Genomic DNA, 13,282 nt, shown 5'->3' with positions numbered 1-13,282 from the left:
GGAGTGTGTCTATGAAAGTTGTTGCATGAAATTTCAAAGCAGAGGAGTTGAGTGAAAAGAACACAGGGCTAGAAAATATAGCACATTTTATTCCCAGCTGTGCCAACAAGTTGCTTTGAGGCCTTAGGCCATTTAGCCCTCCTGTGGTTTAGCTTTGGCTGTGTCATCGAGCAGACATTAAAATAAATGATCTCCAAGAATTTTTGATGACATGAGAAAAAGCTCATATCAATATAATGTAAACAGATACAGACTTGAGTAAGAAACTTTCCCAGTATCACTGGGCTAGTAATTGCACAACAGAGACTTAACCCAATGTCTATCTGTATCCTAAACTAGTGTGAATTTTAACTTTAATTTCTCTCTGCTCAATGCAACCTCTGCCTCCTGGGTTCAAGCAATTCTCATGCTTCAGCCTCCCAAGTAGCTGGGACTACAGATGAGTGCCATCATACTTGGCTAATTTTTTTTTGGTCTCTCTCTATATATATATTTTAAGTAGAGATGGAGTTTGGAGTTTTGTCATGTTGCCCAGACTGGTCTCGAACTCCTGAGCTCAGGTAATCTGCCTGCCTTAGCCTCCCAAAGTGCTAGGATTACAGGCATGAGCCACGGCTCCCAACCAACTTTAACTTCTATGTGGTAGAAAACCAGAATGTTACCCATATTTTAAATGACGTATTCTCACTAATTTCCCGACACCTGGTGAAACATTAGACAGAAGGAAAGACGTTTTTATTATGGTCTCCCCATTGTCATAGCTCATACTCTCAAGTGTTCCATGCCCTCAAGGACTTGATTTCACTGTCTTCATCAAATTAATTAACTTGAAAAAAAAAAAAAGCTTCAGAAGGGGAAAGGGGGAATATTTATAATGTTTGGCAAGAAGGAAGATGAAACTGCTAACAGAAAAAAATGCAGGCTGTTCAATCTTTTTCCTGTTTGCAATGTTTTCTTCCCCTTCCTGTACAGTTTTGCCTTGGGGTAGAAAATTCTTAGCACATAGAGGATTCCCCCCACCCTCAAACGTAACTTAAAAGCATAGGAACTAGTAACCTTAAGGAAGACTTTTTTTTTTTTTGAGGCGGGGAGTCTGAATTCCAGATGTGTGGCAACTAAAAGATGCATAATTATTTCTAATTTGCTTAAAATGATCAGTCTAACTCTTCAAAGGTGAAAGTGAATGGCAATAAGTATCGAATTCTGATAAATAGAATGCCCTCACTCACCCCTAACAAGATACCTTCATCCTAATTACTGAAACCTGTGACTATGTTAGCTTGTGTGGCAAAAAGGACTTTGCAGATGTGTTTCAATTAAAGATCTTGAGATTAGGAGATCATGTTAGATTATTTGGGTGGACTGAAAATAATCATGAGGTCTTTATAAAAGGGAAGCAGAAGGGTAACAGAGAAGGAGATGTGACCGTGGACCAGAGGTCGGAACGATGTTGCTACAAGCCAAGAAATGCAGGTGTTCTCTAGTCGCTGGAAAAGGCAGAGAACAAATTCTGCCCGAGCCTCCAGCTGGAGTGCAGCCCTGCCAACACCTTGATTTTAGTCCCCTAAGATCCATTTCAGACTTCTGATCTTCGGAACTGTATGATAATAAATGTTATATTGTCTTGAGCCAGTGAGTTTGTGGTAATTTATTACAGTAGCAACAGGAAACTAATATACTTATGATGCTTACAGAGTTGAGTGTTGACTTCCATTATAGACGGTAATTTCACATAATTTTCAAGGAAAACTATTATATTCCAGACTTGAATATTAAGGCCAGAAAGCTCTTCAACCGGGAGAAACCTCTAAAAGTTATCATGATTGAGAAATTTACAAGGATGGGCCAAAATAAATAAATATTCTGTTTTACTTTTTAGTGTAAGTTGAGACAAATCTGTTTATTTTGGACATGTTCAATGCCTTACTGTAAAGTTTATCTGTGTGCAGCAGAAGTGAGAAGAGAACCAATGAGCTGAGAGATAACTCAATCAATCTGCTTCCTCTGTCTTTGCTTCAGGGCTTCATACAGGAAATCTATTGCTGTGTCAAGTTCCAGAGAAAAGCTTCTGTTCTTCCAAGTTACTAATCAGGCTAAACCACATAGACGTGAACGAGGGAGCTAGAAGGAAGGGAGCGCCGCGCGGTTGATGGGCTGAGAGGATTCTGTACCGAGAAGTTGACCAGAAAGGGTCTCACCATGCTCACAGCTCTTTCTGTACCTGTGTGGAGGAAAATTACTGAGTGAAGGGCAGAAAGAGAGAAAACAGAAATGCTCTGTCCTTGGAGAACTGCTAACCTAGGGCTACTGTTGATTTTGACTGTCTTCTTAGTGACTGGTAAGTTTGAATTCTCTTTGGGAGAATGGTGAGAAACCTGGTCTCAGTTCTTCCTGAGTTTTTTTTGTCTTTCTTCTGGGGCAATGCAAATCAATTGCAATCATAGATCTAGAGGGTTGCTAACTACGGGTTACTCCTGTATCTAGTTTCCTTTACCATCATTTTTCCCGTGTCTTACTTATGTTACTTTGTATCCGACTGTAATACACACATCTCTATAACTTGTCTTACTGCCCACTTCCTTATTTCCTCCTGTTTTTCGAACAAGGCAGGATACATCAAATACACGCCAGCAGCAATCAAAGTCATTTAGGTTCTCTTTATCTCATTCTCGCCCCCACCCCCTTTTTTGAGACAGGGTCTTGCTCTGTTGCCCAGGCTGGAGTGCAGTAGTGCATCATAACTCACTGCAGCCTGTAACTCCAGGGCTCAAGCAGTCCTCCCACTCAGCCTCAAGAGTGTCTAGGAGTACAGATGTGTGCCATCATGCTTGGCTAATTTAAAAAATTTTTGATAGAGATGGAGTCTTGCTATGTTGTCCAGGCTGATCTTCAGCTCCTAGATTCAAGCGATTCTCCCACCTCAGACTCTCAAAGAACTGGGATTTCAGGCATGAGCTACTGCAACCAGCCTCTTCTCTCTCAAGAATTTTTTTTTTAAAAAATAAGAACCCTAACTCATTTAGGTCCACATTGCCAGTAGCATAGATTAGGACAGTTTATTGCTCTCTGTCACTTTCAATGATAAGGCGCTTAAAAAAATATAACAGTTACAGTGGCACGTCTGTGATGTATGTCTGTATTTATCTTCAAGATGTGTGGGCTGTAGGAGACGCTATGAGTTAGACAACCCACTCCTCAACATCTAGGTTCCTACAGAAGTTATACAGAACGTGGGCCACTGTGGGGGTGTCCTGGTTTCACTGTAGAAGGTTGGTAGGAGTTGGTGTCGGAGGGAGTTTTCAGGTTTCACTTTTAGTAGATGGAGCAGCTGCAAGGGAAGAGTGTAGTTGGTTTTAAATGTTATAATTTGATAATTAAAAGAAGAAAAGGTATTTTTCTTCCTCATTTCTGAATGACTTTAAAATGCTGCTCATCTTCCAGCAAAAAATCTGCTTTCAACATGTTACTCTTACTAGCAAGCACATGCAAAATAACTACTCTACGACTGTACCTTCCTATCGAGAATTTTCACATACTTTTTCCCCTTTGATCTGCACAGCAACCCAGTGAAGTAGACATGGAAGACACCTCTCCATTTTACAAAGGTAGAAATGGAGGCGTAGAGAGGTGAAATGATTTTCCTAAGGTTAGATATGACTAGAATATGGCAGAATCACAATCAGTAATGATATACATACATCAGTAAGCACGGCTAAACATTTGAGTAGGCAGTTTTCCTCATTATTTAACCACTGTGCTTTTCACTGAAGGGCACCAGGGAAAAAAGTCAAGCCAATACTTAGTTTTAGTCTTAATAGACTGTTATTTACCTACAAAAAATTGAAGTGATCTGAATCTTTCAGTAGTTGAGATCTTGTTGTAGAAAACTCTTATAGAAACTTGTGCAGGACCCAGCTTGGCTGGGAAAGCCAGATAGGCAAGGAGCTGTTTATGTCAAATTGCACTGTTACTTTTGAGAAAAGGAAAAAAACCATTAAAACATAATTTATAATTTTCAGTTTTAAAGGTTGAAAGGTTTACATTTTAAAACTATTTCTGAACACAACTAGGAAAGACTGCATATATCAGATCTATGAAGTCTATGCTTATGTTACTATCAAGTTATTAAATGTTTAAAATCAAGATATAAAAAAGTATATTACTTTACATGCAGTGATTCGTTGTGATAGGTTTACAATGAAGCATATCACTTGGGGAAATGACTTTATGCCTTTATTGCTAAAACTGCTCTGTTATTAATACTGCCTTTGTATTAATAACAGAGCAGTTTTAGCAATAAAGGCATAAAGTCATTTACAGAACTCGCTTTGTACAAGATAAATTAACAAAGGAGCAAGGGAGCTAATGACTTAAATGTAAAACATAGTATTCATTTGGTTTCCCTACTTTCTTTTTGTTTATTTATTTGCTTATAACTTCAAGCAGCATGGTAGTCAGTAGACAAGATTTATCCAGAAAAACCTGAAGGGAAAAATAAAAACAACCTAAATTGTGCACGTCAGAGCACTATTCCCAAGCTTGTACCTGGTCCCCTTCCCTGGCACTCCCCATACCCTGTGCCACTTCTGCCTCCTTCTTTTAGCCCTATTGTCTTCTAGATTTTGTGTGTGTGTGTTCAAATTGTATTTTTCTGTTCCATTTAAAATTATTCCATCTTCTGTAAAAGTTACTGTTTTGTGATTATGAGTTACTAAAAAGGAACCCTCTACTTCTTTCCTTCTTTGGGCTAATTTTTATTCATTTATTGTTATCTTCCACTAGAGGACAGGCAGTAACAAGAAGAGGAGATAAAAATCCAGACAGGGCTCTAAGGTAGCTTTGGCAGATTTGCAAACAATGGAAAAAGATTAAAAACAATTGAGCAAAAGAAGGGTTTGTCTTTATTAATAATTTTAGCTCTATCTTCCTTTTCCAGTTTGTGATATTTGTGAATTTACATATTATAATAATTTATAGGTGTGTTTTTCTCTAAGTGTTCATGTTTAAGCAATTAATAAATTAATTAAAAGTCCTTATTAATCGGTATATATGTGTGTGTAGAATAGTGGCTAAAAGTTATTAGCCATCTAAATTAGAAAGAGAAAGGTAAGATAAAACAGTTGGTGAACATTTAAAGTCAGTAAATCTTGAAATTGTGTATGAAACTAGTACAAATCTAAAGGAGGGAGATATTACAGTGGGTTGGAGTTGTTGAAGGCTTTATGGAGATGGGTCTTGAGCTAGGCTTTGAATGATAGGTTTGGATAAACAGGGGAAGGTAGAGAAAGGAACTGGAAAGACAGGACATGTAGCATGTATAAATGCAAGGTGCTTCAGAGAGAGAAAGAACTGTAGCTTGCAGGAACAGCAATTATGCATTCAATGACAACAGGAAATAAAGCTGGCTTTTTGGGGTCCTTAATAGCTAAGTAAAAAAACCTGGGTATCGGTCAGTAGACAATGAGGAACCACTTGTTTTTTGGTGAACAGGAAAATAATATAATTAAGTAGCATTTTTGGATGTGGTGACAGTGTTCCATTGAGTGATAGTGGCACTGGATTATATATTTATTTTGAAACATGAGTCAAGAGCTATGCTAGGGTTCTCATTTGAAAAAGTTCTGTGATGCCACTGAGATATATATGTGACTGAGAAGGGAGCTTCTTTGTGGAGGAAGATGTTAAGTTCAGCATAGGAAGGGAGGACAAGCAGGATGAAAATTCCTACAGATACTTGGAAATACAGTCAGCTCTCTGTATTGCATCCCTGGATTCAACCAATTTCAGATTGAAAATATAAGGAGAAAAAGTGGAGGATTTCATTAGTACTGAACATGTACAGATTTTGTTCTTGTCATTTCCTAAATAATTCAGTGTAAGGGCTGTTTCTATAGCATTTACATTGTATTAGGTATTATAAGCAATCTAGAGTTGATTGAAAGTATATGAGAGATTGTGCATAGGTTATATGCAAATACCACACCATTTTATATTAGGGACTTGAGCTTCTTTGAATTTTGCTTTCTATAGGGGTCCTAGAACTAATCCCCCAGACACTGAAGGATGACTGTATAGAAAATTCTAGTGTTTGTGAATCATTCATGAAGTAGATGATCCATTCCATGAACAGAATAAATATAGAGACAAAAAAAATAGAATAAGCACTAGAGATATCTGATATGGGCTCTGAGAACCATACTTATCTCTTTCTAGTCTACAAAAGATAGGAAGATCTGAGAGGAGACAGGAAGGGAGCCAATATGGAGTGCCAATTGAGTGCTTAACCTCAAATAAGAGAAGATACTCTTCTGAAATTGAGGGTTAAGAGGAGACAGTAGATATAGGGATGCTAATAGGTTGAGGATGGCAATAAGGTAATGGGAACAAATGAGAGAGTTTATAGAAGATAAATTTCCTCCCAATAAGATCATGAATATTTCAGTTAATGGTATTTAGTTAATAAAACGAAATACCAGTAGTTGTTTATGTTATATTTGAAAAATTAACCTGTACATTGATGAAAATGTAGTAGCCATTGACATATTTTTGCCTCTTCTCCCTTATTATCACTCATGTACCTTTGTCAATTCCTGACTGGGATCTGGGAGCAGATCTGCGGTTATAAAGGACTGTGTGATGCTAGTAGCCCCTAAGAATCAAGTCAACAATCATTACTTTTAAAATAATAATAATAGTAATAAATATCACTGATTTATATAGTTCATATAATAGACATAGTCACAATCAGCTCTTTTTTCCCCAGGAAGAAATGACATTATTCATGCATTAACACTAAGCAAACAACTTCCGAGATTTTCTAGCTAGAGTTTGTATGCTTAGACCCCATTCTAAAAACCAAAATCCAATTTGTATTTAAGGCAAGCAATATCAAAAAGTTCCAGGATTAAAGAAGGGCTAAAAGTTTTTCCATTTCTTTTCTGAGACAGGGTCTCACTCTATCTAACACCCGGGCTGGAATGCAGTGGTGCAGTCATGGCTTACTGCAGCCTTGACCTTAGGCTAATGTTTTTTGTATTTTTTTGTAGAGACAAGGTGACCCATGTTGCCCAGGCTGGTCTTGAACTCCTGGGCTCAAGCGATCCTCCTGCTTTGGCCTCTCAAACTGTTGGGATTACAGGCATGAGTCACTGTACCTGGCCAGTTTTTCCACTTTTAAAGAAATACTTTTGTGGAAAAATCTCTGCTACTTTGAGTTATCGATGCTGTTGCAGGTTCTCTTGGAAATTAAACTCTCAGAGTTTTGTGTACAGATGCTTTTGAGCAGAGGGAGAAGTCTACCTGCAATCTAAACCAATTGACACCCTCACCTGACCCCACAGGGAGCTCAGGAGCTAGAGTGGCCTTAGAGAGGCCATGCATTGAATAAAAATGGTGGTCCCTTATTCCGCCATCTAAATCAGTTATTGGATTGGGCTCCCCTGGGAAGGGTCTAACTTTGGTCAAAGTAGCTGAAGTCATCCCTGGAGAGGCTGAAAACTGAAGACCGTCTGTTGACAGTGATCCTAGTGGCAAGAACAAAAAGTCAAAAGCACTTGTTGGTATCACATAACTATATCCACTGTAGTTGCCATTTATAATACTATTAATTCTTTCTTGAATTTCCAAGTTTCTACCTGGTATTATTTTCTTTCATCCCAGAATAATTTCTGTTACTGTTTCTAGTAGTATAGGTCTGCTAGTGAGGAGTTCTCTTAGTTCTTGGTTCTCCTTTTATAGGTATTTTCCCCAATATCTTGTCTTTCTGTTCTTTTGATTATTTCTATTACCACATATTCAAGTTTACTCATGATTACAATTTCCTCTCTCCTCTCCATTCTTCTGTAAAGCCCTAGTGAATATATTATTTTAGATATTATATTTTTCCATTTTAAAATTTCCATTTATTTGTTTAAAGTTTTTTTTTCCTCTGCTGAGATTTTTCTGTGTTTTCATTCATTCATTGTAAGTATATTTTTCTTTATGCCACCAAGCATAGCTGAATGTTGCTTTAAGACTCTTGTCTGAGAATTCTAATATCTAGGTCAACTTGAAGTTATTGGTCTCTCTTAATGTATTTTCTCCTAAGAATGGGCCACATTTCCTTGGTTCTTTGTAAATTAAATAGGTTTTTTTGGGTTTTGAATGTTGCACAGATTCTGTTATGTTGCAGTGTTGATATTACTTGGTTGGACTCAAACTGCAAACTCTACCCCTTGGACAGCATTTCAAATACCAGTTCTTTTACTGCTAGCTAATCTGCTTTGACCGTGACCTACAATGTGTGCTTTCGACTCAGCAGAGATATGGGTAGAGTGTGTGCAGAATTTGGAACTCTTTTACTTTGACTCCGTTGCTTTTCAGAGAGTAAGGTTGCCTTAAAATCTGCCCTCTGGTTCTTCAGAAAACTGTGGGTTTTCTATTAGAGTTTTAGCTGCCTAATATGGTATCCACTGCAGCCCTTCGTGGGACTAACATCAGTAAAAATGGGGAAATAATGGGAACCTACATAAAAAATGGAACCTATACCCACAACCCTGAGCCGTTGTGTTTTTTCAAGCATTGACACTCTCCAATAATTTTTCTGCTTCCTCCACTTTCAGGTGGCCTCAGGTAGTTTTTTTAATATTTTGCCCACAATTTATAGTTCCTATCTGTGGAAACTCACTGGCTCATAAAGAAGTGAAACTTTCTTCATCTACATATTTAAAAATATTATTGTACTTTTACAACTAATATTGACTTAGTGGTTATATTGTCTTGGATGTTAAGATTGAATATATTATGCCCTTTTGCTTTCTAAATTTTCCCCATGCATTGAATGTTTTGGTACATTTCACTTTTCTCAATAAAATTTCATTCTTCTTTTCCACAATTTCTAGTAAAATTTCTAGATACTAATTTAGATACCAATAGATACCAATTTCTAAATACTAATATAACTCTGTGTTGGGTCTAAAGGTCAGTTATGTAATTCTAACCACTAGCTGTTTCATCTTTAGAAATTGCTTAACTTCTTTTGACAGTAATTTCCTCATTTGTGAAATGAAGGAGGTGTATGACACTATTAAGAAGTATAAAGCCCTCAGGAAGGCAGGACTTTAGAAACCTTCAAATTAAAAATCTTTCATTTTATACATGGGGCAAATAAAGCCCAGGTGTGTACACGGGATTGCTAATAATATCACACAGCTTTCTGGGGTATGAGCTGAGTTTCGAACACCTTCATAGTACAAAAATTAGAGGGGAAAGGGATGGGGCAAGTGGGTGGGAGAAAAATCTATGGCTTTTAGATATGATACACTTGAAATGACAGCAAGCATTCAAGTGGGGAAATATTTCAGCTAAATGTTTGAGATTCTTGTTTAGGAAAAATAAGTCAAAGCTAAAATATCGGTGGGTTACTCTGTCCTTCAGTAATTTAGAGAGTCTGTCATGTATCAGTCACTGTGCTTCATGTCTGTGGACACTTGATCAAGACAGACATAGGTCCTGCTCTCATGGAGCTTAAATCTGGTGGGGAAAATAGATATTAAATTAATTACTGCAAATAATTAAATAATGTGCAAGTACATAAGGATAAATATAAATATAGAGTGACATAGAAATGTGTAATTGGTAAGTCTAATCTGGTTTGAGAGTCAAGTTAGGCTTTTCCAAGGAAGTGATGTTTAAGATGAAGAGGAACAAAAACAGCGAGGTAAGAAGAATTGAGGGATGAACATTCCAGGCTGGTCAAACAGGCCAGATGAAGGACAAAGGGAGCTAAACTATGACTGGAGTGCTGAAAACAAGAGGAAATCACCTGTGTAGAGATCTAGTTGAAGTTCAAGAGGTTGAGGAGCAAGAGGAGAAAAGTGTAAAGAGAAAGAGCAGCTGAGACTTTTGTGAATACTGACATTATGATGCTCAAGGAGAAAGACAGATTGCAGAATAGATATGTGAGGACGCAGTGAAGATGGGGAAGGAGACAGAGAAGGAATGCATGGGCGTAGTGGGAAGGCTAGGAAAGGGGTTTTAGAAGGAGAGGAAAGTGGTTAATTGTATCAAAATCCACCAAGCAACTTAGGAATGCCAGCACTAAAAACAAGCCAAAAGCTTGACTATAAAAGGGCTGGTGACCTTGAAAATTGCAGTTTGAGTAGATGGACGTGGGAGCAGCAAGATTGCTGGTATTGAGGAGGGAGTGGGTGGGAAGGAAATTGAGGCTGTGGGCACAGACTACTCATTCTAGAAGTTAGACAGCAAAGAAAGGAGAAGGGATCCTAGCTAGAAAAGGAAGTCGTATCTAATAAATTTTTTTCTACTAACATAGGGGAAACCTGAATGTGTTTAAAGGATATTATTTGAGAAAACTCAGTGATTTGGAAGAAATATTTTTCCAACTAGTATGTGTTCATGTAGTTTTAAGGTGTTTAGTAATTTTCTTTTTCTCTGCCATTTTGTTACTTTACCATGAAATGCTACCTTTGCCTAAAGGTTTATTCGTTACTTAATATGAGAATATCTGGTTATATGATTCATTTTGTGGTGCTGATAAGTTCTTGAAAAAAAAAAAATGTCCAAATGGTAAATGTTTACAGATCCCTAATAATAAAATCTAGTTATTTTTATTCTTCAAAAAATTTATCTTATTTGTCTTTGTCTTTTCCTTAGTTGTTTCCCAGGGATAGTTCTAATCCAGTGATTTAAAGGTAGTTGCCAGACAGAATCCCTATAGAGCCTAAAATTGCCTATGGAGCTCAAATCTGCTTAATCAGACTTTTCCAGTGCATAGGGATCTAGAGTTTCACAAGTCTAGATCAAGGGTATTCTGATGGGAGGCAGGGTTCAGAGCACTGCCCTAGGTCTTTCCTAGTTTTCTCATCACCCCAACTATCCTTGTTTCCTTTGCAGACAGCTGCTCACCTCCCGATTTACCATTTTCCAGTGTGGACTTCTTTAATGTTCACAGATGGGAAGGTTTCTGAGAGCAGGGACGTGGTCTCATTCAAGCTGTCATTCCCTGAGCTCTACCGAGCTACTTGTCAAAATGTTTCTCGTGTCTGTAATAGTTCTTACCCTTTTTGTTCCCCTCTCAGAGACGAAATATCAGTCTTTTCAAAAGCAAACCTTCTTTGTCTCATTCCTTCTAGTACCTCTGGGATCCTGGTTGACCAGTTAGCTTCCTCATTCTTGTAACTTCTGGCTCTCTCTTTCTGTCTACAAATGTGCTGTGTTCTCCTCTACTGTTAAATATCTTCTTGATCCCTCATATCTCCTGATGTTGCCACATCTGTCTCTCTTTCAAGTTTGACATGAAAGGATAAAACCAGTCTCATTTCTCCCATCCTTTCAAGGTCAGCATTCTTGAAAGACTAAATCCACATTTGTTGACTCCATTACCTCTGGTCAGCCCCTTTTAATCTGGTTTCCACTTGTACTTCTTTGTTAAACTTAACTCTCTTTCAGATCTTAAGGTCACTGATGACCTTCTTGTTACCAAACCTCGAAGCTTCTTAATTCATAGTTTAAGACTTTTCTCCATATGATTTGATATTGATTCTTCCTGTCTTGAAACCTCCTATTTACTTGGTGTATAAGTAGTATGTTTTCATGCTGAGACTGGACAATTTACAAAAGAAAGAGGTTTAATAGACTTACAGTTCCACGTGGTTGGGAAGACCTCACAATAATGGTAGAAGGTGAAAGGCACATCTCATGTGGCAGAAGACAAGAGAAGAGAGCTTGTGCAGAGAAACTCCCATTTTTAAAACCATCAGATCTCATGAAACTTACTCACTATCAGAAGAGCAGCACAAGAAAGACCTGCCCCCATGATTCAAATACATCCCATTGGGTCCCTCCCACAACATGTGGGAATTTAAGATGAGATTTGGGTGGGGACACAGCCAAACCATATCATTCTGCCCCTGGACCCTCCCAAATCTCATGTCCTCACATTTCAAAACCAATCATGCCTTCCCAACAGTTCCCCAAAAACTTAACTCATTTTAGCATTAACTCAAAAGTCCACAGTTTAAAGTCTCATCAGGGGAAGACTCTTCCACCTATGATCCTGTAAAATCAAAAGCAAGTTAGTTACTTCCTAGATATAATGGGAGTACAGGCATTGGGTAATACAGTGATTCCAAATGGGAGAAATTGGCCAAAACAAAGGGGCTACAGGCTCCATGCAAGTCCAAAATCCAGCAGGGCAGTCAAATCTTGAAGGTTCAAAATGATCTCCTTTGACTCCATGTCTCACATCCAGGTCATGTTGATGCAAGACGTGGGTTTCCATAGTCTTGGGCAGCTCTGCCTCTGAGGGTACAGGCTCCCTCCCAGCTGCTTTCATGGGCTGGCATTGAGTGTCTTTTCCAGGGGCACAGTGCAAGCTGTCAATGGATCTGCCATTCTGGGGTCTGGAGAATGGTGGTCCTCTTCTCACAGCTTCACTAGGCAGTGCCTCAGTAGGAACTCTGTGTGGAGACTCCAACCCCACATTTCCCTTCCACACTGCCCAAGTAGAGGTTCTCCATGAGAGTCCCACCCCTGCAGCAAACTTCTGCCTAGACATCCAGGCATTTCCATACAGCCTTTAAAATCTAGGCTGAGGTTCCCAAACCCCAATTCTTGACTTCTGTGTACTGGCAGGCTCAACACCACATGGAAGCTGCCAGGGTTTGAGGCTTGCACCCTCTGAAGCCATGGCCTGAGCTGTATGTTGGCCCCGTTCAGCCATGGCTGGAGCAGCACCAAGTCCCTATGCTGTGCACAGCATGGGGACCCTGGACCTCGCCCATGAAACCATTTTTTTTCTCCTAAGCCTCCAGGCCTTGATGGGAGGGGCTGCTGTGAAGACCTTTGACATGCCCTAGACACATTTTCCCCATTGTCTTAGGGATTAACATTCAGCTCCTTGTTACTTATGTAAATTTCTGCAGCTGGCTTGAATTTCTCCTCAGAAAATGGGATTTTCTTTTCTATCACACTGTCAGGCTGCAAATTTTCTGAGCTTTTATGCTCTGCTTCACTTATAAAATGAATGCCTTTAACAGCACCCAAGTCACGTCTTGAATACTTTGCTGCTTGGAAATTTTTTCCACCAGATACCCTAAATCATGTCTCTCAAGTTCAAAGTTCCACAAATCTCTAGGGCAGGGGGACAAAATGCTGCCAGTCTCTTTGCTAAAACATAGCAAAAGTCCCCTCTGCTCCAGTTCCCAACAAGATTCTCACCTTCATCTGAGACCACCTCAGCCTGGATTTCATTGTCCATATCATTATCAGCATTTTGGCCAAA

General features: G+C 38.8%; 1 protein-coding gene and 1 long non-coding RNA gene across 4 annotated transcripts in view; one reads left to right on the top strand and one right to left on the bottom strand.

Moving 5' to 3' along the window:
* Nucleotides 1–1,633: 1,633 nt before the first annotated feature.
* On the bottom strand, nucleotides 1,634–4,261 carry LOC110567877 (uncharacterized). Its single transcript, XR_002478210.2, has 2 exons — nucleotides 3,831–4,261; nucleotides 1,634–2,221 (listed from the first exon to the last, which is right to left on the bottom strand). It is a non-coding gene; the product is annotated as an uncharacterized LOC110567877 (long non-coding RNA).
* LOC105725071 (cell surface glycoprotein CD200 receptor 1) overlaps nucleotides 1,988–13,282 on the top strand; it is a 59,477-nt gene continuing 48,182 nt past the window's right edge. For 2 of the 3 annotated variants that reach the window (XR_001109206.3, XM_012464020.3), the window contains exon 1: nucleotides 1,988–2,338. Coding sequence is in view for 2 of the 3 variants with exons in the window: in XM_012464020.3 (XP_012319443.2) it covers nucleotides 2,272–2,338 (67 nt within the window). In the remaining variant the exon portion in view is untranslated. The remainder of the gene's footprint in view (nucleotides 2,339–13,282) is intronic. The other variant, XM_012464019.3, reaches the window with a different exon arrangement.

Source organism: Aotus nancymaae, unplaced genomic scaffold (genome assembly GCF_030222135.1).
Source record: "Aotus nancymaae isolate 86718 unplaced genomic scaffold, 86718_ANA_hifiasm-v0.15.2.pri h1tg000011l, whole genome shotgun sequence".
Taxonomy (NCBI): Eukaryota; Metazoa; Chordata; class Mammalia; order Primates; family Aotidae; genus Aotus; species Aotus nancymaae.
The sequence above is the reverse complement of the archived record's forward strand: the minus strand, read 5'-3'. Positions and strand labels throughout refer to the sequence as shown.